Below are 16,148 nucleotides of genomic sequence, written 5' to 3'. Positions count from 1 at the left end.
TATTCTTATGTACATAAATCCGCCATTAAATACGATTACTGTAATGGAACAGAATTGATCGTGTAAATACGCAATGACTTTTACGGTGTCGTTATCTAATAATGGTATCCGCCCGAGCTTGTTTGGTATGAATTTGGACCTTGGTACGAGCCACCGCCGCTGCCACCGCCTCCTCCTCGGCCTCCGCCGCCTCCGCCGCCGCCGCCACTGCCGCCGCCACCGCCGCCGCCGTTTCCTGTGTTCAGAGAGCAGAAACACACGGTTAGAATGCATCGATAAACTTTTCGATTACCGTTATACCGCGCCAATCACGATAAAACTCGAGCCGGGAACCGTTCCCGAAAGATTATCATCGATGAAACACACCGTAACCACCCCCTGGGGAGTATCCGCCTCTGCCGCCTCCGTTACCACCACCACCGCCACCCCCTGATGTATCTTGATTCTCGCCTCTGGCCTCGGCGGCGAGCGCTAACTCGACACCTCGTTGTATCTCAGGTGGGATCGGTGGTGGTGTCGGGAGATGCGCGCCCTGGGGATGGAAGCCTTCCTCGTCCGCGGTGTAGGAAACGCTGTACTGCACACCGTCGGGTCCTGTGTACGAATACGATCCGCTCACCGCTTCCCCGTTACCTGAAATCCAGGGTAATGCGGAAATATATTATGTAATGGATAATCGACATGATTTATCACTCTGGGAATGATATACTCAAAGTGTGGTCCCTTAAGGACTTAGTATTCAGCTTGAAAGATACTAGATATCTAAATATTCTGTTTATATTTTACTGTTTGTATTGACTGAAAATTTAGGTATAAATCAAATCTTATGGAGTTAATGTAATTTCCAGATCAATTAAAAGAGAACTAGTGAGAGAACATTACTCAAGACAGATTTATAGAAGTGGAAAGGGACATAAACGTTGAGGTAAACATTAATTATGATTCCTATTGCGAACTACTGCAGAGTGTTTGGAGAGAAAATGGCGAAACGATTTTTCCCTCTAGATTTATTGGGACACGGTTTTTTAGAGTACCGCGGAGCACCGTAATAAGTACACCGCGCTCACCGCATCCCTGTTACCTGTATACCAGAACAACGCATGGCGTTTGACGCAACAGGTAGCGGTCGAGATGATTGCGTCACTCTATCGGACGTTTTTGCGGCTTTCCAGCTAGTTAGGAGCAATCATTGTTTGGTGATCACTCATCACGAACCGAAATGGGAATACTAAGTTTTGCTCGAGAGTCTGTCGAAAGCCGGAAGAAGGTCACGCTTTGGTCGTGCCGTTCCTACTCTTCACTGACACGAATCAATCCTGATATTCGAAGGAACAGCAACTCGGACAAATTGTGTAGCGACAATTATGAACAATTCAAGCAACAAGGGATGCTTTCTTATCCGTGGTTACCTGTAAATCCCATTCCCTTAACACTTAGCCAACCGAATGGGGAGATCTACCAGTTTTCACTTAGCAACGTATTGCCTTGTATCTTATTTATCTTTTCTTTTGTTACTTCGTAAGTCTTAAAGTGGGATTATTTGCAATTCATCAAATAGGGTTCTCGGTTTTACAAAATACAGATTCTAACCGAATCAATTGAATGAGTTATAGTTCTTTTTAGGCGGTCGAAGTGTTAAGTTAGTATGGACAGAACAAAGCCTGTGTTAGACCAAATGAGTGGTTCGCGACAAAATAACGTTTTTAAAATAATATTTTGGAAAAGTAGGGATACGTTCTTGTATCCCATAAAAAGGATAAGGGAATTTTGTCTATACTAAAATGATTGTCACTGCGACATTTTACTATAAGCTATTCTTCTGCGTGAGGCCTTAATCTTCAAAAATCGGAGTCGTTCCGAAGGAAGTCACATGTTAGGAGCAGCTGACTTATATTCCGTTCACCGAGTCTGTTGTAATGAGGATTCGAGGTCAAACGTGATGATGGATAGGAATTCATAACACCGAAACATGGCTGCGACGGACCGCGAAGAAGAGTTCGGGATATGGTCGTTGGGTATTGCGAGTGGCCCTGATCTCACCTTGCTGATGGCCCGTTTCCTGCGCAGTGATACCGTTTCCTGTTTCGTAGCTGAATTGGTAGTTGCCATCCCCGCCGTTATCATTGTTGTACGCGATGATGGGAATCTCTTGGCCGCCGCCACCTGGTCCTCCCCTTGGTCCACCTCCGCCGCCGCCGCCGCCGCCACCAGTAGCTGAAACGGAAATTAGAAGCGAAATTAAACAATCGTCATTCATTAAGTTGATCATTAACCCATTTTGCTCCATTTTAGTAGTACTTTATAGCAATATTTCCAAAAAACTTAAACATATTCAAAGTGTTTCCAATGAGAAAAAGTTTCTTCGAATATAAGTAAAAATTGCTCGTGGGGCGAAACGAGTTAAGTTTTTCCAAAAAAATATCATTTTCATTTATTTTATATTTTCCATCATTGCTCGAGTTTTTCTCCGGGCTGTTTTAGGAGACGTTGTGTAAGAGTTCGATACACGAATGGAACCAATTCCGAAACTTGAAAGGTTCCCAAGAACGAAAAATAAGATTAAATTATGCTCATTGCACAACCGAAGATCCGCCGCAGGGATTTTCGAATGGTTCCCATCGAATGGCATTTGAGCTATTCGCGATGAATCGGCTCGTTATCGATCGGCGGTGCGATCCATAGAATCTAGGGGTTGCGCCACGCAACTGGAGAAATCCGCGGTCCCGTGTACCCGAGATTTAATTCGTAATTGAATAGAGGCTAATTACTCAGCACAAAGGGAACGACACGAGATGTTCCGATGCGTTCTGATTCTCGCAACCGCGCGCATTCTCACCGGCTTCGAATCGTACTTGAGATATAGCCGTCCTCAGACGTCAGTGTGTCTTCATTAGACGCGAGCGCCTCGGGGGGATCGGGTGTGATTAGGCATTCCGCGTCAGCGGTTTTCACTTTTCTTTCGTTGCTCGGGCCCTAATTCCACGGCATACTTTACATAATTGATGTAACTCCGTCGTAGCGGGTGTCTCTTGCTATGTAATTTTCCAGGTGCCGGATATTATCGTTTCTCTCCGTCATTATGTCGCGGCAAGGTACATACAACTTCCACGCGAACTTTCCTCATCATTTTTCCTTCTTACCGAAGTGTGTAAATTTCACAATTATTTTTCAGTTCCGAATCACGGTTGCGTCGAAGATGTACGTTAGCAAATCAGACACTTAAGTGGAAGACATTTAAGAGCGAGATGCTGGGAAAATTCACATGGCGAACTCGAAGCAACGGAGATTACCATCTTTAATAACTACCTTACTCGATGATATGCAAAGATAATGTCTAGATAGAAAATTCTCTTTCTGAACGGGTATTCAAAGTTTCCTCTTTTAGGAAGGAGCTAATACTCACGTCCGCCGTATGCACCGCCGCCGCCTCCGAATCCACCGCTGCCACCGAATCCGCCGCCTCCGGAACCACCGCCGCCTCCTCCGAAGCCACCGCCGCCACCGTAACTGCCAGGACCGCCTGGTCCACCCGGTCTACCGGGTCCTCCGGGTCCTCCGGGTCCGCCAGGTCCGCCAGGTCCTCCTGGTCCTCGTCCTCCCGGACCACCCGGACCTCCTGGACCACCCGGTCCGCCTGGTCCTCGTCCTCCAGGACCGCCAGGACCTCCGGCTCCTCGATTCGGAGCTTGGATCAATCCGGCGCCGCCTGCGCTACCCGCATTACCGGGTGGAAGGTAAGTGTTGTCCAGTCGGGCCGCGTAACACGTGGCAGCTACGGCCAGTACCGCCACAGCGAGCTGTCAAAAGCGACGAGTAGATCAGATACCTCTGGTAGAACTTTCTTTCTTAATCTAAGCTAGCCAACCGGCTCCTCCCGATCGATCACTGGCGAGTTATCCCGAGCACACTGGCGTCTCGAATTCACTAACTCTGAAATCGATCGAAATCTCCCGGCGAACTCTCTCGACGCGACGCCGGCGGCTCGCGTGTCCGAGACTCGCGACCGGAAGTCGAGAGGATTCACCGTCGACCGTATTGCTCGGGTAGCCGTACCGATCTCATCTCGCCGAAATGAATCGGACCCCCAGGGAACGCGAATCCTCCTCGTCGTTTGCTACTCGTCGCACAGCCGTGAACGTGTGTTCTATAGCCAAACCGATGGCAATAATTGGTCTGCACGGATTCAGGTCGGAGCGAGCGTACTTATATACCGATCCGGGGGATCGTCTTCCTCCCACCCGGCGGCGCAAGAAGAGCAACCTCGTCGGGCCCGGTGAACACCCGGTGCGCCGTGTCCCTCAACGAAGTTCGCGAACCCGGGGAGAGCGACGGGGAACGATTCGCACGGCGATCGTCGATGGAGCTGGTGGAGGAAGAAGAAGAAGAGGAGGACGCCGAGGGGCCGGAGGGCGGCCGAAGATGAGTACTCTCGGGCCCGGCGGGAGACGGCGGGGCGAGATGGGGCGATTGCGCAAGCCGGGTGATACAGATCGGCGGGCATCTCGTGTCGGACCTGAAGGTCGGCTAATCGGGTCGACATGAAAGTGAACCGTGGTGCCGGCATGTGGGAGAAACACGGACGGGCGAAGGGACCGCGGACGGAAAAAGAACGGTTACGGGAAAGGACGAACTCTCCGCGACGTTCGAGAGAAAAGCGAAGCCGGAGCGCGGAGTTCGTAGGCGCGAGAGCACGCTCGCGTCTCTGATATCCCCGATTGCGTAGCTAACAGACACGATCCCGAGTCGCGCGGTGCGTTCCTCCTTGTAATTATATCGGTCGCTCGGCGTCCGACATCGCGGGGTCATCATCGTCCGCTACACCGATAGCTGGCTTATGGAGAGCAACGCGGAGCCACGGCAACCGCTCGCGATCATTGCGCAACGAAGATGCGTTGCGCATCGACCGTACGGTGCATCTAGGTGTGCGATCGTGTACGTATTAGAGAAGGGCCGCTCCAAATCGTTTCTGGTGTTACCGATCGGCACGTAACTCGTCGTTTAACGATCCACCTCGGGTCACCTCCTCGATCCTCGTTGATCGATTGCCAATACCCGTCGATCGCCTCTCCGTTGAGACTCGCCTCTCGCTCTGTGTTGGGGTTCAACTTTTCGGCGCACCGATCGCGTCGCTCCTCGATGCACCCTGAAGAGGATCCTTTCGATCATCGGTTTCCTATCTGGGAACGGGATCCTTGATCCCGACGCCGTTCTACCGATTAACCCCCTATTGTCCTGTCCGCTCGACGACTTCATTTCGGGACGGTGATTCAGAATTCACGCTGAGATTTATTGCGGTTATTACCGTCCGCTCGTTCGACGGGGATAGAATAGGGTATCCGAAGGAAGAGACTCGCGGTAAAAGTTGTTAACAGTTAATGTACGAGACCCACGGAGCTGGAGTTTCGCTCAATTATCGAGGAAGCCTCTCCCATCGCCTAGAAGCCGGTGTGCAACCGATGCTTCGACTTAAACGCGATTCCCATTAATTTCATTTTGAAAATCACCGTTCCTAATTTCACGGGTTCACCGTCTGTGCTGCCAATCGTCCGTACATCACCTACTGTCAAAACGATCGGGAGATTAGAACCATCACGCGTTCAGAGCCGTCATCGTAATCGTTACATAGTGTTTCGCGTGTCTCGCCTTAAGGGCGAGTGAATGTCTTACGTAATCGGCCGGTACTTTCTTTCTATGAGGCTCATAATAAGCGTTTGTGAAAGAAAGTTCCTGAACCGATGAGGTAATCCATCGCACTCCCCCAACGGCCGATCCCGTAGCGCTTCTCGCGGTTATGTAAACCCTTTAATTTCTAAGATCGATTTATGGCGCCGAGCCTGTGTCTGGATCTGCCATTGTGACAATCCGGAGATCTGCTACCATTCCGTAGGTGAAATAGAAATCGCTGAACATGGAGATGATCCACACCCCTCCGCCAGTCGATGCTCCGATCGTCGAGTAAACGTTCGCTCGCTCGCTTGCTTTCGAAACACAGACTGACAGACAGTATGGAAGCTTCGTAGCCCCCGGTGACCCGATGCGTGTCTCGTTTAATCAGCTACTAAATTGTTCAAATTCAGACCTGGCGCGTTCGCCGGCTGACACTTGGAGGTCTGTTACGCTTATCTAACCATCGCCAGTAATCCATTCGGCCTGTAAACGTCTTCGCAGATTTCTCCGGGCAATCGGCACGCGGAATCGGGGATTCCGATGGAACGACGATGTCAGCATCATCGCCGGATTCCCACGATTCATCCCCTCGACGGATCGTGCATCGGGACTTCGGTGGCTTTCTTTACAGGTAACTGTCACTCGGACGCATCGATATCGGCGATAGTTTCATTCGAATGTTCTTAAAGTACAGGTAAATGAACGAGGAAATAAATGAGGGATCCTTCGGTGCTCTCGCGATTAAAATAACCGAGTTGAACTGACGGGGACGTATGAAGCAACCCTCATTCGATCCAGGAAGAGAGGAACAGTGCTTCGATGAAAAGTAAAGCAGTTCCTTCACTTTCTCGCGGAATCTCGTTTACGAGATCGCGATTAAACGGCACACGTTTGAAAGATAAGTAACAGACAATGCTAAATTAAAATAACAGACTATTTTACTTACGTGTATTTACTTTTATAAGTTTTTCTATTAGGTCTCAATAATGTCTATGAGTTAACCCTTTGCACTCGAAAGTTTTGACAGAAAGAACATTTTTCGAGATACAGGCGACATTGTTCGAAACTTAACGATAATTCACAGATAAATTAAGCAGAAAGCTATTTCAGTTAAATACTTCACACAGTAATGCAAAGTTTAATTTAAACTAAATATTCTACTTGTTTTGCTGTATCAAATCGAGTGACCGAGGGTCACCTCTCGAGCGCAAAGGGTTTAGTCCCTTTAAACCAGAGCGGGCCATTTCTCCCCGAGTTACATTGTACGCGATAATCTAATATTTACGGCGCCGAGCGTGTTAAAAGTCAACATTGTATTCAATAAAGTTCATTACCTGATGAAACAGCAACGGACAGGATACAGTGAAACCGGAGTGATCTAATGATCGATAGGGATCGGTTCAGCTGTTCGGATTAGTTGATGTCAGGGGTGCGGCCCGGCTAGGAAAAAAACAGGGCGATCGTGAGCCGGAGCCACGATAATAGGATACCGCGAGCCGCTCGGGACAATGTGCCTACCCTGCACTACTCTCGAGAGAGGAGAGCACCGGCGAGCGATGCTTTCTAAACGGATCGAGTCACCGAACGCTTCGAGACGGCGATACGCTTTGAGAAGACCCAGCCCTTTGCCGTGCTATCCGCGCGTTCATCTATCTTTTGCTGCTCGTGTTATGCCAGAGGTGAGGTTCAGAGCGGAGAAACGCTTCTTCATGAAGCGGCGGAACGTTCTGTCACGGCATCGTCGGCGGGTGTGCGCCTGCTCCCCGACGTCGGCCGCTGTCGCCAAAAAAGGATCGCTGAGGACGAGCGAGATCCTAGCCGGGTATAATAAGTGGTCCGTGTTCCGTTGCGGCCGTTCCTAACAGAGACACCCGATCCCCGCGGTAAACGCCGAATAAGGAGTCGCGATGTTTCGTCGGGATTGAGTTGCGCCTCCGGATCACGTCGGAGGGTTGAACGAACGTGTACCGTTCGCTCAGGGTATCACTGGATCGGTAGACCGCGTCTGAAAAATGGGAGAATCATGGGAGAGAGGAAGCGTGTTACAATCGACGAGCTATTTGTCTTGGTCGTAGGAGTTAAGGATGCCTAGGGGGTATTATCCTTGAAGTAAGGACCCCATCTTCGTGGGTTGTCTCCTTTTCTCCCCTTGTACAGAGTATCATTCATAATCGCTAAGTAGGGGAACAAGTAAAAGTACCAAGTTCCTTGTTAACCTCGTTTTCGTAGGTACCAAGCACTGCGCCTGAACTTCCCGGTGAATCAGAGAGTCTAAACTTTGAGTGGCGGCGCAATGGCGCCTCGTTGCGGCGTTCAAAAGTAGCCCATCGGTTCGTGGAATTAGATAGAGTGTACTTAATTATTTATGTTCATTCCTTTCATTATCCAGTTAGAGACAGAAGCTTGGATCCTTTTCGACGGGATTTTAGAAGACCCGCGGCACTGAGACGGTTAGATCAGCGAGGACAATAAATGCCAGATATTCCGGCATCATTACGCGAACGCGGACAAGCATCGTTCAGCCGGATTTCATTGTTTCGCGATAGTTAAGGGAACCGAGGGGGATTCTGTGGGTGTTGTTACCCTGGCATTTTCCGTTTAATTATCTATCGATCGGACGGATCGACGGTTCGGAATAGAAGTCGGACAGACATCGAGGATGATTGCCCCGCGTAATTTAAGGCCGAGAGTTTCGTGTGTGCCGGGACATCTGCGCACGGCGAATATTTCTACACATTCGGGGCAGAGAAGGTTCAGCCATAATGGATTAAGAAACGCCGGTTGCTCGTCTACACTTGATGACCTGGCTAATTGCTGTTACGCGCGCATCGCGCCCGGTTACACGAACTCGCGCCCGCGCGTACGTGTTCGCGAAGTCGTGTAAAGAGAAATGATCTCGCGGGCCCCACCACGCGTATTACCGTAATCAGAATAATCAGAGGACAATTCCAATCGACTTTCTCCGTGCCGCGGATTCCTGCGGCGGTTCGGAGACGAGCGACGAGCGAGAATACACGGAAGCGGGGTTCGCACGTCGTTATTGAATAATGATCCCGAACTCGGGAGACTGCACGCGTCTTCCCTCCACTGCGCCGGTCCGCGTATCTGTCTTGCTTTCTTTGTTACGACCTCGATGCCGCGGATGATCGTACCATTTCGAAACAGCCCCGCGTCGGAGGTCGGTACATAGAGGAAAGAGGAAAAAACTCTGCGGTCGCGGCGGTTCTTGCGCGCCCTGACGCAACTGAGGCGAGCGCGGATGGACGGACGTTCCCGATGCTAACAAGGCGAGCCATCGCGTGGACGCTATCGGGGAAAATTCATTTTCGTAACACGATCAATCATCCCCCCCGAATTGACGAACTGCGCGTCTTTGAATGCTCGCCGGTGAACGGTCGACGCCACAGTTTGCTTTTCGAAAGACGTATTGCGCGGTGGGGTCGGTTTTCATCTTTCCTCATCCCGTTTTCAATAGCAATTTGCTGTTTGTCAATACGGTTGGACGTAACTAATCGGGACTATAAACTTCGGGATGTCTAAGCGTCCTCGTCTATCGTGCGGATATCGTCGATGCGAAATAAGACGCAAACGACTCGCGCCGACAGGTATCTCCGTTGCGAAAATCCTTGAGTCAAGACTTAGAGGGTCAATTCGTCGCTTTATCTTTCTCCCGGGGAGTCGCGTCGCGCATCTCTCCCGACGATCGGGATCAGATATATCACAATGCCGCTGAACCTTGCCCTTTACACGTAATCTTGATCATTGTAATTAGCGTCGCGTTTGTAAGCTGTCGCGGGTTACTTATTTCTCTATCAGCGTGCATAAAGGCGTAATAACGTTCACGGACGTGGCTAAGCGCGCACGGAAGCCTCGTGTTAGTGCTCACGAACAAAGACTGTCGTCGCTCGGCGAATCGGTGAGCGCGAGTCGAAAAATCGTACCCGCCACGTAACAAGAAATCCACGTTCACCGAGGCAGAGGAAGAAGAAGCAAAAGAAACCATGACTAGCAATTTCATGTGGTAACTGACGCAAGGTGTTCGTACATGGGAATTTTTAAGTACTCGCCGGTACTTTCATCCAGGATAGCGTGCGCCGTCGACGATCATGGTTCTTCGCGGCGGTATGTAAAATTTAAGCGTTCTCGCCCGCGGGGTAGCGAAATGTCGGAGTAACGATCGAGGCGGGGTGAGGTCGGCGAAAGGGCGAGGAGAACAAAGAAGACGCGTCTCGGCGGGGACGCCTTTTGTCAAAGGTCCCAAGGATAATTGGTCCGCCGGCTCGCGGACTCGAAAACCATCGGGGAGATATACTCCTCATCCGGGATTCCGCGGATCGATGGGATCTCGCGCGCGACGCGCAACGTTCCTCCCAACCGGAGGAGCGATCGAGTGAATGGGTGCGCACGGTAGCGTCGAGCCTTCTCGGCTCGACCCGGGGAAAGAAAATATAGTGCAGTCCGGTTGCATAATGACACGGAGGTGCATCGCGTCGACCCGAGCCGACGCGCGCGAGCTACTTTGAGAATCCGCGCGGCTCACAGTCTCTCCTGCACACCGTCGACGGCGTGACCTTTACGGCTGCAGGCGGGTAGGGGTGCTACACGACCAACCGGTGCACTCTGAATCAGCCCTAGGCTATGAAGGTGGATGATGATACAGTTTCTGCGCGGCGTAGGTAGCGCCGGCATCCGGACGCGAGCTGCTCGCCTTGGATGCCCGAGGATATAAGGACGGATCCGTCGCGCCTCGCCGCAGAGACATCGGATATCGCCGATCGAAGATGTACCCCTGCGCAGGTAGTCGATGGAATTGTACTCGTGCAATTTCTAATAACATAGTAATTCGATTTCTGAGAATTCTGTATGGATGGTTGCGAGGGATGATGCAATGCGAGACGCTTCGAGTTTGAAAATTCCAGGTGTCAATTACAAATCTTCATGTTTCGCACAGTTAACGGATTTCACTCGAGGAGACACATTCTAATTAGCTTCGACAACCGGCCGCGTCTAATTAATAGGGATACGGGTGATTAGGAGTGCGGAACGTTCGTGTATAATTTGAGAGGTACGTTAATTAGGCGGAATTAAGTTATTGCGCGATCCGGCTGCTTTTTTTTATTGCAGAAAACGACATCCTCAATTCTCCTTTTCCCAATTGCCAGTGTGTTTTGTCGCTGTGAAGTGGCTTCGGTTGAGCAACCTATTCGCTTTCCTTTGGTGTCGATAGTTTATTGCTGAATGTTTGAATTGAAGATCTCGTTAAGGATTCAAAAGGATTTTTTGAAAAAGTTTGATTCGTCGAAGGGGATCAAATCTATTTGAATTGCATTGTTAGGTATTGAATGTATTTGCCAAGTTGAAAAATGACGGGTCCCTTTTTCGAATTTGAATATCAGGTTATCCAATTTACTGTTTTACCCGGGAAAAGGTTGGCAACGCTTCGTTCGAACGGCTTCGGTTCTGACGCCGCCATCTACGGACGGCGTTGAGAACTAGCCGAGCCTACCGACACACTTTCAAACGATTCGAATTGTTCCCAACAGTTTGAGACGCGAAAGTGGAAGTTCGGGTTCTGTAGAATGCAAGAACCGTTATGGCCAGCTTTCGTTGAAATATTCGGTTACCGAAACTCGAGGATTCAGTAATTACGCGTTGCGCCGTCGAGTATGGAGGAGGATCAAGAGCACAGGCACCCGAATAATGTTCTTCTATTTCGACTCGCCCTATCGAACAGGTTCAAAAACATTGCGGAATCGGTTAGGTGAGTAGCGTTGTGTCTTGAGCTCCGATTACCAGTTTCTCAAATGCCACTAACGGTTGCGATATTTTCAAAAATCCATTTGAAACGTTACATGGAATACCGAGTTCCGAACAGTACGCTCTAATGGTGTCAATTTTAGAGGTTATGGGGTGTATTGCTTCACCAGTCGCGGTTCTTTTAGACGTTACAAACGCATGCGCACATTCGATTAATCTAGAAATTTAAATGTCGAACACGCGAGATTATTTAGTACGACAGGAAGTTACATATTACAGATGAGGGTATTCATTTGTTAAAATATTAATTAAACAATGACGAGGTTATTATCGGGGTAGTTTTCTAAGGCGACTGAAACTTTTAATCGAGGAAAGTGAAAAGTTTTACCCGTGTAAAAAATACCGCCGTTACGTGCGTGACTGTCGTTAGTTTCATTAATAGGAGGGTGAAATAGGAGTTTATGCATGTCGTCGGTATTGGAAATATCGAATGAATCACACGGCTCATGATTCATTGTTCCTAGGAACTTCATCTATTTAGGACAGGGTGCAGTCGCGTTTCTGGTTATGTTATTTTCGTGGAAGCCCATACAATAACAGTACTGCCAACGTGAAGTGTGTCAAGTGCGGACCACGGTCAAGATTGTTTGTATATTTAAGAATATAAATATTGATTGGAACACGAACACGACAAACCAAGCCGGTGGTCAATCAGAATCGTGATATGGCACGTTTTAGACCGTTAATCAGAGAATACATTAACTCCTTATCTGTAATAGCTTATAATTTTCTTCATTCAGCTGCTAATTTTTTTATTTTATTCCATCATAATCGATATCAATCACGTTGTTAATTATTTCAAATCTTTTCGATTCTTCACGAATGTTTAACCTTTAGCACTCTAGATTGGTTTTCTAATTTATCAGCAACTGCGACTAATTTTTATGGCATCTACTGAAAATGAGAAATGCTATAACATTCCTTCGATCTTTTATTTTCCGTCTCAGCACAAAATTTGTGGAGAATCTAATAATTTTAGTTTCTTTGATTCGTAACAAATATTTGATATAACTGGTGCAATATTGGAGCCCACAGAGTTCAAAGGGTTAATATTTTTAACCATGTCTCTTCAAGCATATCTTGTATCGTGACCCAATATACGCGAGACAAATTAACGATTTATCAGTTCCAGTAATAAGCAGAAATAATTGCAGTATATTTTATAACATTTCTATTAACCAGTAGCACAGGCAATACCGAAAATTTGATTGCATCTCAGTCTAAATTGTTCTATGTAAATACATATGTTTCCGAGTGTCGCGATTCGTTTTATTCATTTGGCGACTCGCTGAAGGGTCGTGACCCAGACTTGAAAAAACTCTGGGTTAGAGAGCCGCGGCGATTCATTTATCAACAGCCGAGGGGAGAGAAGGAGGAGGAGGCTCGGGTCGTCGATGACCCAAACGACCGATGCTGTTACTCGATGTCATTGGCCTCTGTGACTCGCCTGTTAATTTGTGGTCGTTCACGTGGCCGAGCAATTGTCTGACAACACGTTTGCCAGGCCCTGTTCCTAGCGGCCGGTTACTGGCTGTGACCGGCGTCGGCGTCGGCGGTGGCCGACGCGATTTTCGAGTTCGATCCTTGAAAAATTCGGTTTCCGCTTCCCAGAAATTGTCGGTCTTTGAAACCCAACACACCAGTCGACCTTCGAGGAATTCCACGAAGTGTTCGAGGAAACAAAGGGCCCCTGGTGCGCGGTCACCATCGTGTTCGGCCGGCTCCCATCATTCGTGCAGTGCGTGTCGCAGAGATCGTGCGTGCTTCTGCTCTCCGTTATTCCCACGTTAGAATAATTCGGCGACGAACGGAACACCGGTCGACGGACATTACGCGCTCGGCCTCGATCGACTTTGCAACAGAATTTTCGTTGCCGATATCGTTATCGTTACGCACAAAATTCGTCGTCGTTTTTTTTCCTTCGCTTTATTATTCAGTGTTTCTAGTTGGATATTTTTCCTTGGTCGCTCGGTTGATACTGCGCGCGTTTGTTTGTATTGCGATATTATTTACGCTGCACGATGAAATATTCAACGGATTCAATTGCGTTTTTGCGACGCTGTAGGTAATGTTTTCGTAAATATTTGTTTAGTAAGTTTTTACTAGCAACGACGAGCTTATTGAAGTAGCGAATTATTTACAGCGGCAAGGTTAATGTGAAATCTGAATCGTCGAATATTCTTCCATTTTCACAGGAACTTCTGACCAGGCGGAGGCGCGTTCGAGAAGAAATCGAGCGGAAATTGGCACGCTCGGTTAGGTCCGGACTAATGCAAATATGTAGCGTTAATATCAAATTGCACCAGTCCCGGCCTGATCGGGTGCGCGTGAAACAACAACGGAGGGAAAAATCGAAGGTGTTGCCTTTATTCTCGTAATTCCACGCGGTTCCCACGAGAACGATAATGCGCAGCGAGAGAAGGAATTATTCATAAACCGTCGACATTTCGCTGTCGACCGTTAATATATTTTCCGAGATATTATCTGTGTCAAAATAGTTCACGAAGCTTTAGATCGATCGTACTGATCTTAAATTACATTTTAAATTACAATGATTATCTTTCGAGAAAGTTCCGATTCGAGGATCGTTTCACAACTAGCAGTACGCCAGCATGGCCGCCGATAATGGCTCATGTTTTGTGTCAATGTAAAATATATTGTGTACCTTTGGCAATCCTCAATTTTATTGTCTAGATAAACTTGTACTTGGAAATTTTGTAACGTTTATTTAAGATCCTGTATACATGGTGTATTTATGTAACCAGCGATTTTAGAAAGCAAGAGGCAATCAATATTTTTTTTTCTCAGCAACAATGTGTTATATGTTTCTATGGAGTGTAACATCCGTTAATAAATAAAATTGCTTATAGAATCGATACTTTCACGATTACGGAAAGGGGGCTATTTGCGTTTATTAATCAACGCATGACGCACGAAAAATATATACCGGAAATTGTGCAACATGATTACGTGTTGCCATTGTATGCTTATTATAATACTACAAAACTGGATTCGGTTGCCGGGACATACTGGTTCTCCCCATTCAACCGCGACGAGGTCTTCTTTGTGTGCGGTAAACAAAGAAAAAATTTGATTCCGGACGATAGCGGAGCCGCTGCAGCGCACACAGAGAGAGAGAGAGAGAGAGAGAGAGAGCCCGAACACCGTGTGGATCGTTCACGGAAGTACACGTTTACCTGGCCAGGTGTTTGGCATAAAAGGAACGTTTTTCGCTCGAGCTGCCTTAGCACGCAACACCGCGTACATATTAGATCCCTCCGCAAATTCGACGCTACCGTTCGCGTTTTAATAAAACATTCTTATGAAATTTGTGTTCATATTTACACCAGATTTACGGACATTTATTCTATACTTTATTCTATTGTTACTGGAGAACTGCATGTTCGTTTATACAAATCGCGAAAATTGTAGCTTCAAAACTGCAATGCGTATTCGCATAATTGCACAAATGAAGATCGACTTGAGGTATTACTAAATAATGTTCAAAAAATTAATATCCATTGAAAAATTTGAACCATTACAAAGGAACGAGACAATACAGAATTGTAGAAATTGCTGAAGTTAGACAGCACATGGTGAAAATTGAAGTAATCTGTTATTTTTACTGTTACACGTTTAAGTTAACAGGTTTAGCCAGCGGCTAAGAGAAATTCGATAGAGCAAATGTTAGTTTGCATAATAGAATTTTAATTTTCTTAAAAGCCATCGATGTTTGAGCGTTAAGTGTAGGATTAGAATTCTCGGCTCGTGGTGAACGTGTGTTGATGTATGTGTAACGGAAACTCTGATTGCGTCACGGGCCATTATGTCGTAACAGAGGTTAATATACCTTTTAAACAGGGAATAATGGTATACGGTTATCTTTTCCATGTAATTGCTACCGCTTCGGAGTTTTCGGGCAACTGATCGACAGCTGAAATTTTTGTTACAGTAAGGAGACCTTTTCCGACATTCTCACGATATTGAAATCGAAACCGAACGTTGCGCAGAAGCTGCACGCGGCTATGATCAAGGAACTGCAGGATGGCATGATCGACGACTTGGAAAATATATTGAGCGAAGGCAGTTTACAGGAATCACTGGAGAAAGTTGCAAAATTGACTGACGCGGACTCCTCTGTACATGGAGAGGCTTGGTGAGTTGTAGGAGTACTTAATTGTTGGAATTTTTATGCGTTTTCCTGTCGTTAACAGAGTTCTCGCTGTTTCAGGAGACCACCGGGGAACGTGGCTCTGCATTTGAGATCCTTGGACGCGCAGACGATCAAGGAAGAAAGCGAGCTGCTTGAGAAACAAGTGAACGAAATGGAGGAAGAGAATGCAACGTTAATGAAGAATATTTCGGACAGGAGGTCGAAAATAAACGCCCTACACGACACCATAACGCGATCATTGAATAGAACGCCGAACGCAATTGAATTGTTACAGAACAGGCTGGAGTATCTAGAGGAATGTTTGAAGTTCCTGGAACATGAATAAGCAATGATGAGGCATTGCAATTATAGTAATTGCACAAGGAGTGTGTATAAATATGTACATAGAAGATAATATCCGCGCGGGATGAAGAATTGAGATTTTATTAAATAATTAGTAGAGTTTTTATCTCAGGATTAGGATATTGTAAATAAGGATATGTAATTAGTA

At 47.4% G+C, this 16,148-nt stretch overlaps 2 protein-coding genes across 3 annotated transcripts; one reads left to right on the top strand and one right to left on the bottom strand.

Moving 5' to 3' along the window:
- Nucleotides 1-95: 95 nt before the first annotated feature.
- LOC116429284 (uncharacterized) lies at nucleotides 96-4,159 on the bottom strand. Its single transcript, XM_076366175.1, has 5 exons — nucleotides 4,054-4,159; nucleotides 3,404-3,797; nucleotides 2,041-2,214; nucleotides 412-633; nucleotides 96-235 (listed from the first exon to the last, which is right to left on the bottom strand). The coding sequence occupies exons 1-5, from the start codon at nucleotides 4,060-4,062 to the stop codon at nucleotides 96-98; spliced, it is 939 nt and encodes a 312-aa protein (XP_076222290.1). The 5' UTR covers nucleotides 4,063-4,159.
- Nucleotides 4,160-11,160: 7,001 nt separating this feature from the next.
- Nucleotides 11,161-15,991, top strand: LOC116429209 (uncharacterized). Of its 2 annotated transcripts, none has more exons than XM_031981894.2 (3): nucleotides 11,161-11,428; nucleotides 15,437-15,640; nucleotides 15,716-15,991. In XM_031981894.2, the coding sequence occupies exons 1-3, from the start codon at nucleotides 11,334-11,336 to the stop codon at nucleotides 15,981-15,983; spliced, it is 567 nt and encodes a 188-aa protein (XP_031837754.1). In that variant the 5' UTR covers nucleotides 11,161-11,333; the 3' UTR covers nucleotides 15,984-15,991. The 2 variants fall into 2 exon arrangements, with proteins under 2 accessions (XP_031837754.1, XP_031837753.2); XM_031981893.2 differs by lacking the exon at nucleotides 11,161-11,428 and adding an exon at nucleotides 13,848-14,970.
- Nucleotides 15,992-16,148: the final 157 nt, after the last annotated feature.

Source organism: Nomia melanderi, chromosome 3, assembly GCF_051020985.1.
Source record: "Nomia melanderi isolate GNS246 chromosome 3, iyNomMela1, whole genome shotgun sequence".
In the NCBI taxonomy this organism is placed as follows: domain Eukaryota; kingdom Metazoa; phylum Arthropoda; class Insecta; order Hymenoptera; family Halictidae; genus Nomia; species Nomia melanderi.
This window is presented reverse-complemented; position numbering and strand designations above follow the sequence as displayed.

What these genes read in the sequence shown, in the direction of transcription:
- LOC116429284 (XM_076366175.1), bottom strand. An exon ending in CGGCGGTGCATACGGCGGAC is followed by an intron (nt 2,215 to 3,403) that starts GTGAGTATTAGC and finishes TTTCCGTTTCAG; the next exon opens with CTACTGGTGGCGGCGGCGGC. An exon ending in GGAAACGGGCCATCAGCAAG is followed by an intron (nt 634 to 2,040) that starts GTGAGATCAGGG and finishes CCTGGATTTCAG; the next exon opens with GTAACGGGGAAGCGGTGAGC.
- LOC116429209 (XM_031981893.2), top strand. Translation starts at nt 14,807, where the DNA reads ATGAAATTTGTGTTCATATTTACACCAGATTTACGGACATTTATTCTA. An exon ending in CAAATGAAGATCGACTTGAG is followed by an intron (nt 14,971 to 15,436) that starts GTATTACTAAAT and finishes TTTTTGTTACAG; the next exon opens with TAAGGAGACCTTTTCCGACA. An exon ending in TCTGTACATGGAGAGGCTTG is followed by an intron (nt 15,641 to 15,715) that starts GTGAGTTGTAGG and finishes TCGCTGTTTCAG; the next exon opens with GAGACCACCGGGGAACGTGG.